Source organism: Tachypleus tridentatus, chromosome 10, assembly GCF_004210375.1.
Source record: "Tachypleus tridentatus isolate NWPU-2018 chromosome 10, ASM421037v1, whole genome shotgun sequence".
In the NCBI taxonomy this organism is placed as follows: Eukaryota; Metazoa; Arthropoda; class Merostomata; order Xiphosura; family Limulidae; genus Tachypleus; species Tachypleus tridentatus.
The window spans coordinates 36,595,897-36,610,088 of NC_134834.1; the positions used below are offsets into that span (position 1 = coordinate 36,595,897).

The 14,192-nt window shown below is 33.5% G+C and overlaps 1 protein-coding gene and 1 long non-coding RNA gene across 9 annotated transcripts in view; one reads left to right on the forward strand and one right to left on the reverse strand.

The window, feature by feature from the left end:
• LOC143229062 (protein slit-like) overlaps window positions 1-14,192 on the reverse strand; it is a 561,294-nt gene that overhangs the window by 6,362 nt on the left and 540,740 nt on the right. For all 8 annotated transcript variants that reach the window (XM_076460805.1, XM_076460803.1, XM_076460801.1 and 5 more), the window contains 3 exons: window positions 8,281-8,374; window positions 6,901-7,640; window positions 671-880 (listed from right to left, as the gene is read on the reverse strand). In XM_076460805.1, coding sequence (XP_076316920.1) covers window positions 671-880; window positions 6,901-7,640; window positions 8,281-8,374 — 1,044 coding nt within the window. The remainder of the gene's footprint in view (window positions 1-670; window positions 881-6,900; window positions 7,641-8,280; window positions 8,375-14,192) is intronic.
• On the forward strand, window positions 1,471-12,723 carry LOC143229066 (uncharacterized). Its single transcript, XR_013015632.1, has 3 exons — window positions 1,471-1,617; window positions 8,147-8,209; window positions 10,825-12,723. It is a non-coding gene; the product is annotated as an uncharacterized LOC143229066 (long non-coding RNA).

The following is a 14,192-nucleotide window of genomic DNA, read 5'->3' on the forward strand; positions in this document are numbered from 1 at the left end:
ACTATGTCTTTTATTTATTATTAAAATTTATTTGTATCTCATTAGAAATTTTCTTTTCACCCCTTTCAAGCGCTGGGGGAACAATTTATCACTTTATTGTATAGGCCTATATAATATATAATAATTTGGGAGTTGCAACAAGTCGTTATATTTGTCTGTATGAACGTATAGTCGTAATATATACACCAAAATCGTAATGGTTAGCATCTCTGTATATAGTCTCACTTGAGTCAAGCGTGCTTTTAACAATCTGTTACTGTAAGTTAGTGCGCAAGCGTTCAATTCAGCCGCATGCGAGTGCGTTGCTATTACGATTTCAACAACTTTTGCTGTTGATCTGCAAAATGAATGAATGCTTACTTAAACTTAATAGTAAAACCTATTACCACGCATGCACAATGATGACGTATCATAATCGTCATACAATTGATTCCAACATAATTAGTTAGTACAAGTTGAGTATGTTACACGGTTTCATTCGCACCTTTTACACCGAGTATCAGTCAAACGTTTTCTTTAATATTTCGTTCTACTTTTTGCTAAAGTTTACTTTAAAGGGCTCAAACTGGCATATCGTTTTGTCTCTATAATATATTAACTTGTTGAGGGCTGTAAGACTATACGGTGTTCGTATAACATGTTTAGGGGAGAATAACAAGTTAATAGTCACCTTGATCACAGAACTGGCCGCTCCAACCACGATAACATTTACAGTGGTAGCTATAGGAATCTTTAGGTATACATTTCCCCTTCTCGCACCGATGATATTTACACGGATCTGGAGCGTCGAATTCTTTACAACCTGGGGAAACACTTCGTTGCTTTTTGGCCACCATGATGTCCAGATGTTTAGCATTCACATAGATTTCCTTCATGCAACCTGAATATTAAAATATACCATAAATATGTTTACTAAAACTCTATGAAACAATCGTAGTTTTGTAAAATTAAGAAATATAAGTTCATGAATGTGAAAGCTATTTGGTCGGATATTTTTCCAAGCCTTAGAGTCTTACTGTGGATTAGCGTTAAATTTACGAACTTACAACACTATAATCAAAAGTTCGATTCCCAGTGGTGTACAAAAGATAGCCTATTACATAAATATGCGCTAAAACAAACAAGTCGTATACTCCAAATGGAATGAAGTATATATTAATAATAAACATTTCTATCTTATAATAATTTAACACAATGATGAACTGACTGATCCCGAAATACTTTAATCAGTATATTTATAGTTATGAAATTATACAAAAAATGATGTAAATATTATATATAATAGGACTACAATGCACTTAGTAAATACTGTTAAGCAAAATTCGGTACTTTCGTTAAAAATATTAATTTACAACTTAAATTTTCTAATAACTATTTTTTAGTTACGAATAAGGTTATTTAACAATTTGGCACTACTTTGTGCGGATGTACACCTTGCCGCCTATAAAGGCTTGTTTAGAACATGATAGTCACAGTAGACTTGGTGAATGGGTGGTGGTTGGGAGTTAGCTATACCAGTTTGAGTAGCTGGATGGGACGCTTCATGCTGGTACAGTTTGCTGTGCTATCAATTAGTGCCTTTCTACCATATTGGGATTGAAATGCTAACTTCAAGAGGTAAGTTTTCAACAAACTTACCCCCCAAATGGTAGTACCTTATTTTATTTCAATTAATTTTCTTCTTTACTTGGGAGAGTAGTCACCTTCCCACAACCGTCTGCAGGCAGTGAAGGGTGATATAAATGTGAGACATTGTGAGCTTTGGCACCCACATCTTGCTCTCCTAATTTCTATATCTATTGCTACTCTTATTTTTTAATACGAGACTGGCGAATGGAGGTTAAGACTGATAGACGGTGTATCCCCATCGTAATGCGAGTCCTACTTCCGCAGTCAGTCATCTTCAAAACCAAGGGTGCGTTTTATAATCCACATTACAGTTTGCACCTTGGGATCTTTTCAGTTAGTGCAGCGTTTTTTGTTTGATTTATTTTTGTTTCGGCTTGTGTTTTTTTTAGTTATAAATTAATTTACACCTGTATATACTCATTCATCTTCCGGAAGACCTATAAATATCAAGTCCCACAAATGAAAAATAATTTTATTTGGTCATACGACTATTTTTACTGAACACTACAACTGACGAAAATAATAGTTATAATATAAATGGAGTTTGTTTGTTGTTAAATACAAAGCTACACAATGGACTACGTTGACCTGATCAACACGGATGCCGCTAAACCCAGTTTTTAGTTATAAACCCTTGAAGTTGTCGCTGAGTCATTGGAGAGCCATAAATTGAGAAATTTTCAATACGTCACACAATCACGTTCTTAGTGAGAACTACAACTGCCACCTAGTGGTATAGCGGTATGTCTGCGGACTCACACCGCTAGAAACCGAGTTTCGATACCCGTGGGTGGCAGAAAACAGATAGCCTATTATGTAGCTTTGTGTTTTGTTCCAAAACAAACAAACTGCAACTATTTAAAGCCCTTTGGTGGCTAAGTGGTAAATTTAAGGACTTATAATGCTAAATTCGAGTTTGAATACTCTTGAGGAGTACAGCACGGATAGCTCGTTGTATAGCTTTGCACCTGAAAACAAACTAATAAAACAACTGTTTAAAATCACAGGAAGTATAATATTTACTACATTATGCTACCTAATTTTTAATGAGAATTCAAACCGTCAAGAACTATTTGTTAGTTTTGAAGTTAAACGCAAAGGTACACAATGGGCTGGTTATCTGTGATCTTCCCACCACGGGTATCGAAACCAGTGCCAATGGGGGGGCTCGACCACCAAAAAAAATATAAAATATATTTTTATTACGGTTTAGTCATATATATAGCATTACAATATTTAAAAAAGTACAAGTAATGTCATTTTCACCGTGTTACATCACTTTCTTTACAGTACAATAACTTATGGCCCGCGTGTGGCCTAGTGGTTTGCGTTCAAAGCTAAGAACCTGAAGGTTTGAGTTACAGATACACTATTATTACGTTCTATACTTTTAACCGTGGGCGCTTTTCAAAAATAATAACCAATCCAGTTATTCGGTTTATAGTAGTAGTGTAGATTACTGACTGGTGTTTTCCTTTTGGTATCTTTCATGTTGAAATTACTAAAAACCTAACTTCTGCCTAGTACAATAATTACTTGAATACACTGTCCAATTTGCAGTATGAACTTCGATTCTTAAAAAATACAAAAATAACCAGGCATCCCAATAAAACATGTATACAAAATGTTTTTGTTCTCGTGTTTTATTTTCACTCAAAATAGGTAAGAATAAACTCCTTGAAAGCTACACACCTGAAGGCAAACCTATTTTTCAATCAAAACCATTGCTGCAAATTCTTCAGTACTATAGTTATAATTATCCAATTTAGATTCATAGAAATACAACAGAATTTCTGAGGTAGGGAATTAATCCAAACGCTACTATCAGAATTAGAGCTTCCCTGCTAAAGTAACAGATTTCTCTGTGTAAGTTTTACAGTTGCTTACAGAAATTCACATTTTTGTTAGTGATATGATTTATTTATATACATATAAATCCATATTTTGGTTTGTGAAACCATGATTTTGCTCTGTATTCCTAGAAAAAAAACCTTTAAAAAATCTACTCTTTCAGTGGCAACTGGAAGGCCTAGTAACAAAATTTACTGAATTATACTGTAATTAAGCAGTAAAAGAGTAAACAACCTCAAATAATGTAATATTCACTATGCTACATTACCCTAATTCTTAGTTAGAACTATATTACAGTTATATCAAGCTATAATATAATAATGAAAAACAAATTTATCATAATCAATTTTTCATGCTTTTAATATTAATAATAAATAATATAAAATCATAGAAATAACTAAAATAGATGCATGTATTTTCCAACATATTTTTACATATACGAAACATAGGAAAACAGCATAAGACATATTACTTCATAACAACGTTGAGCAACAGATGGCAGTGTTACACGATTTACTGAGCAAGAACAGAATCATTGAATACATTTAAGAAATATTAAATGTTTGTATAGTAAACTATTTATGAGCCAATGAAGTGTAAGGTGAACTTGTATTAATTTTACTTATAAAGTTACAGAAAGTTTGATGTTAATTTTTTGCTTCTAGTAAGCTTATAAATCTGAAACTTAACATAAATAAAATGCTCAACCATAAAACTAGAAATACTCTCTATCTTAAGTTAATTAAATTACGCTGTACTCTTATGATTTAACTAAGACGTGCTTTATGTCCCACGTGAATAGACTTATAGAAAGCACTTACTTTGTAAACTAGACGTGTTTTGTATCTCAAGTGAGCAGAGCTACGAAGTACACTTACATGTAAATTTGATGTTTTGCTGTGCCCTAAGTGGATAGAGATGTAATGTTCAATTGCTTTCTAAACTAAACGTATTTTGTGTTCTAACAGAACAAAAACGATGGTGCACACTTGTCCTCTTAAGCTATAAGTATTTCGTGTCCAAAGTAAACAGAGCTTTGGTGTACAGTTACAGGTCATGTAGTGTCCCAAGTAAATAGAACTTTGGCATACTTCTAAACTAGAGGTCGTAGTCAGTGATGTCGAGAAAACCCACTTGTAGAGAAATATATATGCAAAAACGGCTCGTTTGGGTTGAGAAAATATTTTACATAGAAGAGCAAACAACGTTTCGACTTTCTTCGGTCATCGTCAGGTTCACAAAGAAAGAGGTAACTGACCGGAAGCTGACCACATGTTTGAAAGGGGTTGAGTAACTGAGTGTCGGAATGTAGAAGGCGGTGTTAGATGTTTGAATATATAATTTTATTTATTTTATTATATTAATATAGGTATAAAGGCGTTCTTTTATATTGGTTTATTTTGGGTTTAAGTTGTTGTATAAGTAAGGCTTCTTTAATTTTGCGTTTGTTTATGTTTGTTTCTTTATTTAGTATTTGAGTGTTTTCTATGGTTATGTTGTGTTTATTTGACTTGCAGTGTTCGAAAACGTGTAAAGGTGACTTATGTTCTTTGAATCTGGTTTCCATTTTTCTACTTGTTTCTCCAATATAGAAGTCGTGGCAGTTATCACATTGTATCACATTGAATCGAACCCCTGATTTTAGTGTTGTAAGTCCATAGACTTACCGCTGTACTACCGGAGGGCTTATTTAAAGGTAAATCATTGTTCTGTTTTTGGGAATATTTGAAGAAGGCTTTAGTAAACATATTTTCGATTTTGCTATGCGAGTGTTTCCTTGATTTCTGATGCATTGTATTCACATACAGAGGGATTTCAGTTAGGCATCTTCTCCTCAGACGCACGTGGATATCAGATAACTAAATAATTTTCGTTATTTTTTTAGCTACTAATACATTATATTTGATATGTTTTTTAGTTACAATAATACTTATTATTAACTGGTATAATTTATCTTCATTAATAACAACAGATATTTTCGTTGCAGTTAATTAAAAAAACACTTGACATTTACTTTCTAAACTAAATTCTTTTTTTGTCTCAAGTGAAAAAAGTTTTTATTTACATATACATTCTCAAGCGGCAGATTTGTTGTTCAAAACTAACTTAACTATGATTTACAAACTACATGAAACATTTTATACAAAGTGACTATATTTCCCTTTTATGCTAGACGTATTTATTTTTTCACGTGAATAGAGCTATAGTGTATTTTTTACCTTCTCAACTATTAGAAGTGTTAGGTCACAAATGAATAGATTTATGGCGTACCCGTATTTTCTACTTTAAAAGGTATTTCATGTTACATGTGAATAGAGTTATTGTGTATTCTAAACAGGAATTATTCTTTCATCCTAAGTGAATATAATTAAGCTACACATTTATCTTATAAAGTACGTTTTGTCTAAAGTTAAGAGTTATGGTCTAAACCATACGTCATGTTTTGTTCCATGTAAAGAGAGCTATTAGGTATTTTTAACTTTTAAACAAGGCGTACGTTTCAAGCAAAAAAAAAGATGTATACTGAATATTTGCTCTTAAAGTTATATACAGTTTGTATTCCAAGTAAAACAGAGTTATAGCGTAAACTTATATTCTAAAAATAGCTGTAGTGTTGTGTCCCAAGCGAATAGATCCGTGGTGTACACTTATGTTGTAAACTATACTTATTTTGTATCCCAAGTGTATAAACGTACCTTTCTAGCATAAACATATACTGTGTACAAATGGAATGGTATCATTGTGTAATTCTACCTTTTAAACAACACGTATTTGTTGCTCCAAGTAAAAAGAGCTGTATTATACATTTAAGTTTGCGTCCCAATGCTAATATAAATATAGTACAGAATAACCTTCCATATTAGACTTACGTCCCCAGTGAATAAAGCCGTAGTTTATATTTATCACCTTCTAATCTAGGATATTTTGTGTCGTGAATAAGGATATGGTATAATTTTAATTCTGTCCCCCAGTGGCACAGCGGTATGTCCGTGTACTTACAACGCTAAAAACAGGATTTCGATATCCGTTGTGGACAGAACACAGATAGCTTAATTACAAACAAACAACAAGTGTTTTGAGTAAACACATATATAGTATGCACTCATGAGAACTATCTCAAGAGTTATCAATGGGTGCAGTTGATTTGCTGCCTTCCTTGTAGTCTTTCATTTTAAAATTAGGGAACCTTTTCAATAGTTTTGCAAGAAAATTCTCAAACAAACAAACTACAGATAGTATGTACGTACTCTGTGAACTACATGTATTTCGTACTTTCTCAACCAGACGTACTTTACAAACGAATATTCTTTTAGTTTACAATGATTTTATATTTCTAAAGTGTCACTGACGGAAAGCGTAAAGTATTAACGGACCTTCTAAAATAGACATATTGACATCGGTGAAGACCACTAAACTCACCTTCTAAACTAGACGTATTACGTAAGTGCCACTGACGAAGAGCACTACCAGCAACTTCCTGAGGAACACCACCTATGTAAAGAGGCATAGAAGTTTCCAAGTACTCTTTCAATCCAGCATTAATAATCGTTCGAGCGATTCCGCCATCAACACGCATCGTGAAGTTCTTTCGTACTAAGATCAGTTCTATGGTATGATAGTGACCATCAGATACCATTTCATAACTAAACATGGTGGACACGGGGTAATTACCTACGTCAAAACTTATCCGGACTCGTCCACGGAATAACTCAACTGCCAGATGTTGAGAACCTCCAGTGTATGCTACCACTCCATACTTGTTATTAGTTGCTAAGGTTAAGGTAATGTTTGCTTGTGGTTTGGTCATCAGAGGATCAAACTCCAGGAACGAGTTGCTCTGAAAGCTAACACTAGATAACCTTTCACAGCGCTTCCCGGTGAAACCTGGAGAACAGTTGCAAATATAATCGGTGGAGCCGCTCGGTTGAAAGCATACACCGTGTTTACAGTCGTGTTGCTGACATGGGCTGGTTTGAGGATACAACATGGCAACCATTGGGACAATCTCACAGAATGTTCCTGAAAATCCCTTTGGACATTCACACTTATAACCTTTGATTCCGTCCAAACAGGTGCCCCCGTTCTGACACAAGTGTACCCCACAGTCGTCAATGTTCTCAGTACAATTTTCTCCTTGAAATCCATCTGGGCACACACAGCTAGTAAAACAAAAATAAGAACAGACAGTTCCAGTTAACAAGCTCGAGATAAATCAGTTCTGTTGAACAGAATAAGAAGCCGTTTTTAATTTCCTTAAGAACTAGGTTAAAACACACATAAAATTATCAAGCTAACATTATATTTAAAGATAAATATACATACATTAGTAGACTAATTGCTAAAGACGTAATTTATTATTACAGTTTTCACAGTATTTCATTCCAAACTAGATTTAGAAACTTTATAAACCAAAAATATTCGTTATGATTTCTCATTTAGTACTCACTTCGCCCTGAATTTTGAAAAAAATCCATTCATCGATTTGTTTCCACAAATTATCTTGAAATTATGTAATAAGATAACAAGTTACATAATAATAACAGTATTATTATAAAGAAATTTCTCAGTAGGATTTTACATGTTTCTACGTCAAAAGTTGATCATGTAATGTGTACATTTTGTTACAGTAACAAAATTAAACGAGTAAATTGGTTGATTATTTCAGATATGGAGTGTATCAAGCCTCAGAAACATAACTCTATTTTCTGTAATTCATCGTAAGACTGAGGTAGGTTTTACACGTTTTAAACAATTTTTACATGTTATGTTTCCACTTTTAAACAAGCTAAACCTTCTAACCTGTAGTGAGTTTCATGATCGACACACGTTGCTCCATTTTTACATGGATTAAACTGTTTAGAGCAGAAATCAATCTTCTTTTCGCAGTAATTTCCTGTAAATAATTTAAATGTTTTTTTAGATTATTTAACATCTATCTGTTCCTTATAATCTTTAATCACATTTACAAATAACCTAAAGAGAAAATCGATCATGTTTTTATACACTTTCAGAAGACGAAAAAAGCGACACTGAGGAAATAAAGACGAAGGAATTGAAGCTAGACACAGAAATTTACACAAGCAGAAATCTATATAATCAGTATTTAAAAAAAACTGCTTAAAGTCAATGAACATTCGTCCTCATTAAATGTACTATATGACGTTAGCGTAAAAGTATAAAAAAAACATTATTAAAACAGATAAACAACAATATCAAAAAAGAAATAAGTGTTAACGGAAAGAACAGGTTTTCTAAAATACGGATAACGTATTTATAGAGGACACACTATAATGTCCTTGGTTTAACCTTGAAAACTGCGATAACTAAATTTGAGTTTGGAGGTTTATTCCGCATTGAGGAAAATATTTTTTCTTAAACTTTCCAAGTTTTACCAGTTTCAGATAAGTAATGAAATATTGCAATAAGTCTTTTTGTTTTGTATTGTGTATTTAAAAACAAACCTAGTAAGTTGTTTATCTATAAACGTGGTAGTGTGAGAGTTGAGATAAAGATAAGGAACAGAAATATCGAAATAAAACGATATCTAACGAAACAAAGATATTATAATTTGTAGTCAAAAGCTTTCTCATGTAATGATGTAATTAATTAACATTATCTGTTAAAAAATAAATTATTGATTTATTAATGTATGTTTTTGTTACTAAATCCTTTTTAAGATCCCATGCGCTTTGTTGATAAATAGACATATGTTAGCAACCACAGACATTATTTTACCCCACTTTTATAACCTAGAAAATAGTGTATCTTTATTCATATGAACTGGGTGAACTTTTCAAAACGTCCTTGCAGATGTTCTACAAATAACTCTCTCTCTCCCTGGGATTTGGGTAATCTTATGTACCCTGAAGGGTCAGATGCGCTTTGACCTCTTCCTCCTTCTTTTACTTTCATGATCATGCAGTGTAGGTTGGTATGGCTAATGCTTTAGGGTCTGAGTTTATTCAGATCCTTTTCAGGGTAACTAGCTGACATTCTTGTATTGTTTGTTTTGAATTTCGCGCAAAGCTACACGAAAGCTATCTATGCTAGCCGTCCCTAATATAGCAATGTAAAACTAGAGCAGTGGTTCCCAACCAGGGGTGCGAGATAGCGTTCCAGGGGGTGCGAGACAACATTTCAGTTTTTTTTTTGTTTGTTTATATTAAGGATACTGTCCTATCTATTCAAAAATTGTGCCACGCTTTGAAAAACTCGTAAGAAATAAACAGGAACAATAGTCATTAAATTTAAATTGGCTTATGAACATTTGAACATTTCAAATTCAAACATTTCATTTCACGCATGGATAAAAAATTTATTTTTTTGTAGGCCATGTAGGGTTTATGCAACTTTTAGTTTGTTGTAATATTTTTTCTTTTCCAGATGTTTCGTTTTTGTTTATATATCATTAAAAACTAATTATAAAAATTTGTTTGGGCCACCTTCACCTTTATTCTTAAATAAATAATTACTGTGAGGGGTGCGAGAACATACTGAAATTTTTAAGGGGTGCGGGACATAAAAAAGGTTGGGAAGCACTGAATTAGAGGGAAGGCAGCTAGTTATCACCACCCACCACCAACTGTTGGGCTACTCTTTTACCAAAAAATAGAGAGGATTGACTGTAATATTATAACGCCCCCACGGCTGAAAGGGCGAGCATGTTTGATGTGACGGGGATTCAAACCCACGACCCTTACATTACGAGTCGAGCGCCCTAACCACCTAGTCATGTGGGGTCGACATGTGAAATAGCTTATGGCACATTAAAAGAATACAAGTTACTGCAAATAACACTAACGCAGAAACAAATTATAAAATTAATAAAGTAAAATCTGGTATTTATACCTTGAAAGTTTTATTTTGTTTTTGAATATTTGCGCAAATTTAGTGAAGGACTACACTATGTAACAACATTTTTACTTTTTCTTGTTCCTGGGCAGAAAGTGTTATTTCCCAATTGCTGAAACCTAAAATAAATTGAAAATAATTATTTTCTATTCAAACTTGCTTTTGTGACCTGGGTAATGAAATTTTCAAATTTACCCATTTTCCAGAACATTCCAGGTAGATTCAGTGCTGAGTGGTTGATAGAGAATTTTTCTCGAACTTTCCATAGTAATATATATACACTGCTGGTCAAAATCTTAAGGTTATTGAACATAAATAAAAAATATGCATTTTGCGTTGTTAGACTCAACCACTTACTTGAGTAGAGCTTCGAAAGATGAAAATAAGAAAAGGGAAAATAAAAATAAAAAACTTTTTTAGCATTTAATGGGGAAAATGTGAACACTATGAAGTTAATAAAATTAATAACAATTTTATTTTGCTCTTTTGCAGGATGGTACAGAGGGGAAAAGAGAGCCATGAAGTTCGCTCTTCCAAGAATTTGGCGTGAACCCACTGACCACCCAAGCAGTTGCTACATCTAGATGGTGGACTCTTCCAAACGTGAGGCTGGCATGAATGAATCTGCTATCATGTATCCGGACCTTCCACATCCATCGCCCCAGTGCCACACTGTCTTGAGCTCCCTGTACCCATCCCGCCAGAGAGAAAGCAGCCAGAAAGTGATTTACATTACAGCCGCAAATCTCGAAAAACTACTCACTTCTGAACATTTTGTATAACTTTAGTATAAATACATGTAAATCTTGATTCATATGTTGTTTTATTCAGACCTTATGTAAATGAAAATGTGCAAATTTGCCCGTTTTTTTACATAGAAAATAGGTTAATTTCTAAATTTCATTATCCAAGTCACAAAAGCAAAGTTTGAAGGGAATAATGGCCATTTTTATGTACTTTTACAACATAAGCAAATAAGAAATAACACATACTATCCAGGAAAAAAATTTTTGTTACATAGTTCTATCTATTTGTGCCGTTCCTAATTTTCAGTTGACAGGCTAGATGAAAAGAAACTAGTTAATAGCACCACCATCAACTTTTGGGATAAACCTTTTTGAATGAATGCAAGATTATAATACAATTTATTTTACTGTCGGGGACTATGCTTTCCAACTGGAGGGAACCACATGAGTGGACATGTTTTAGCATCATGAGCTGATATAAATCACTGTATCAATCGGAAGATGACATTTTAGTGTCAACTGTATGTGATGTTACGTGGTTCAAGGCCATGTCAGGATCAAATATTTTTAGTCTATTGAGAATACTTCTTCTAGGGTTACAGACCACAATAATCATTTCATACATTTTATATTTGCTTGGTTATGCTGCTGTATTATTACACGCTTGGAGCATGGATCATACTAGTGTGAAAAAATGGTAGATTGTATATAAGTTAGTGTAAGCTGAGAGCAAGTTTTCTCTTGGATGTATCAAACGAGAATGGTATTACTGGGATAGGTAGTCTAACATCAAGCAGGACCTTTGTTTGTTTGTTTGTTTGTTTCAGAATCTGTAATTGAAACTACATAAAAGGTTATCTGCATATACTTATATCAAGTTTTGAACTTGGAGTTGGATAAAAGACAAATAGTCAACAGGGTAGCTCTTGAATCATTCTACTTGACCAAACAGTGAGATTTGACTATCACTCTTATGTGTATTTTTGCAGCAATAGAGCCATAAATCATGAATCCTAAGATTCATAATCCTTGTAGGCATTAGCCTAGTTACTAGACCATGCCCAGCCCACTTTATTTAGGTTTAACAGTATGATGAAGACAATTTCACATTCCTTTAAAAAATTAAGTGACGAATCATGTAGTGAAGAAGGTTTTACTTTCTCTCAACTCCATAAGTCATGCCAGTAGTTTGCTATAACTGAACAGATGATTAATGTACTTTTATTAAGCCATGTTCAGGTAATTTAATTTTTTTATTTCATTTAGCTAGTTGATGTTCTTGAAAACAAGAGGTGTATCATGCATTTGTTCTAATCTTTTATCCTCTGTCCTAGACATAGGTTGCATACTCTACTTGTGTGACTGTTTTTGTTCCACTGTTCCTTTGAGGTGCTGGGTATACGTAAGTATGGAGGTGATACAAAGATTAAAAAAAAGTTTAAGTTGGGGTTTCGCCTTTCTTGAATGTATTGTAATGGATCTACTATGGCATATTTATTTTAATATATATGTTTGTTTCAGTTTAATATGTATTTATAAATGCATGTAATGTATATTGTTAAATGTGTTTTGCGAAAGTCCCGCCTGTACCTAAATTTGTAGAAGATTCTGGAGTGTGAGAATAAACAATATATATTTTATGAAAGCATAAGCATTTCTTCGAATATTGTTGCCAAATGAACTTTCGAGAATTTCATCTTAAAAGTCTATAAATCTACGTGCCAAGAGACGGTTTAACGTTGTTGGTTTGCTAGTTACTATATGTAAACCTCGGAAGCAAAAAATGTGATTAACGCTTATTAATCAGAAAATTACAGATATGGACCAGAAATGCTTGCATATTTCGAATATTAAAAACCGTTTAAATTCAGCGAATTAATTTCGAACGTTAGTATTTCTACGAAGATATTATATAACTTCAGCAAAAAAACCTTACGTATGAAGGAATAGCTATCTTTCCGTTAAGTGAAATGTACTTTTGCATCAACATTGAATTAATTCGCTCACAGTGACCCGTCGATAAAATATTCAATTCCAGACCAGATAGAAGACTCAGTATTGTTTTTAAAACTTTTGTATATAAATCATTATTTGAAATAACCGTTATTATAACTTATATTGTTTTTCGTTTCTTTTAAATTTTGCTCAAAGCTGCTCGAGGGCTATCTGCGCTAGCCGTCCTTAATTTAGCAAAGTAAGACTAGAGGGAAGGCAGCTAGTCATCACCACCTACCGCCAACTCTTGGGGTACTCTTTTACCAACAAATAGTAAGGTTGACCGTCACATTATAACGACCCCATGGTTGAAAGTGCAAGGACGTTTGGTGTGACGGGAATTCGAAGCTGCGACCCTCGGATTATGAGTCAAGTGTCTTAACCAACTGGCCACGCTGGGGCGGTATTGTTTTATGTTTGTATATTAAGATATATTTGCGTTAAGAAAGAAAATTGTATCAATCTTGTTGGCAAATATCATCAATTTAATACATATCGACAATCAATTAACTTTAAATTAAAATTTTCGGTCGTTTGAAATCGTAATACATAACATAATGAACTGGAAAATTGTTCGAGATAAATTGTAATACGTCACTTAATGTAAATAATCACTGACGCAATTAGAGTAACTAAGATAATAGGGCACCGTACTAGAACTTTGATTTGATTTAACAGTGAAGTATCAACACATCCTTATTCTGTATTCATCTTGTGAAGAAGTTCCTTAAAGTTCCTCTCAGCTTTAAGAACCAGTAGAAGAATATTAATAATAAACTTAGAAGCCGGTCTGTTTGATAAACTTGAGTAATTTTTCTGTTTATCATCAAAATAGAGATTGTTTGTGTTAGCATACATGCTTGAGCCTTTTCCATTTGGGTCCTTCATGTATCATGTTCCGCCTATTAAATAGCCAGGTATTTCCTGATGTGTAGGCCCGGCATAGCCAGGTGTTTGAGGCACTTGATTCGTAATATGAGGGTTGTCGGTTCAAATCCTTGTCACACCAAAACATGATTGTCCTTTCAGCTGTGGGAGCATTATAATGTAACAGTCAATCCCACTATACGTTGATAAAAGAGTAGCTCAAGAGTTGGCGTTGGGTGGTGATGACTAGCA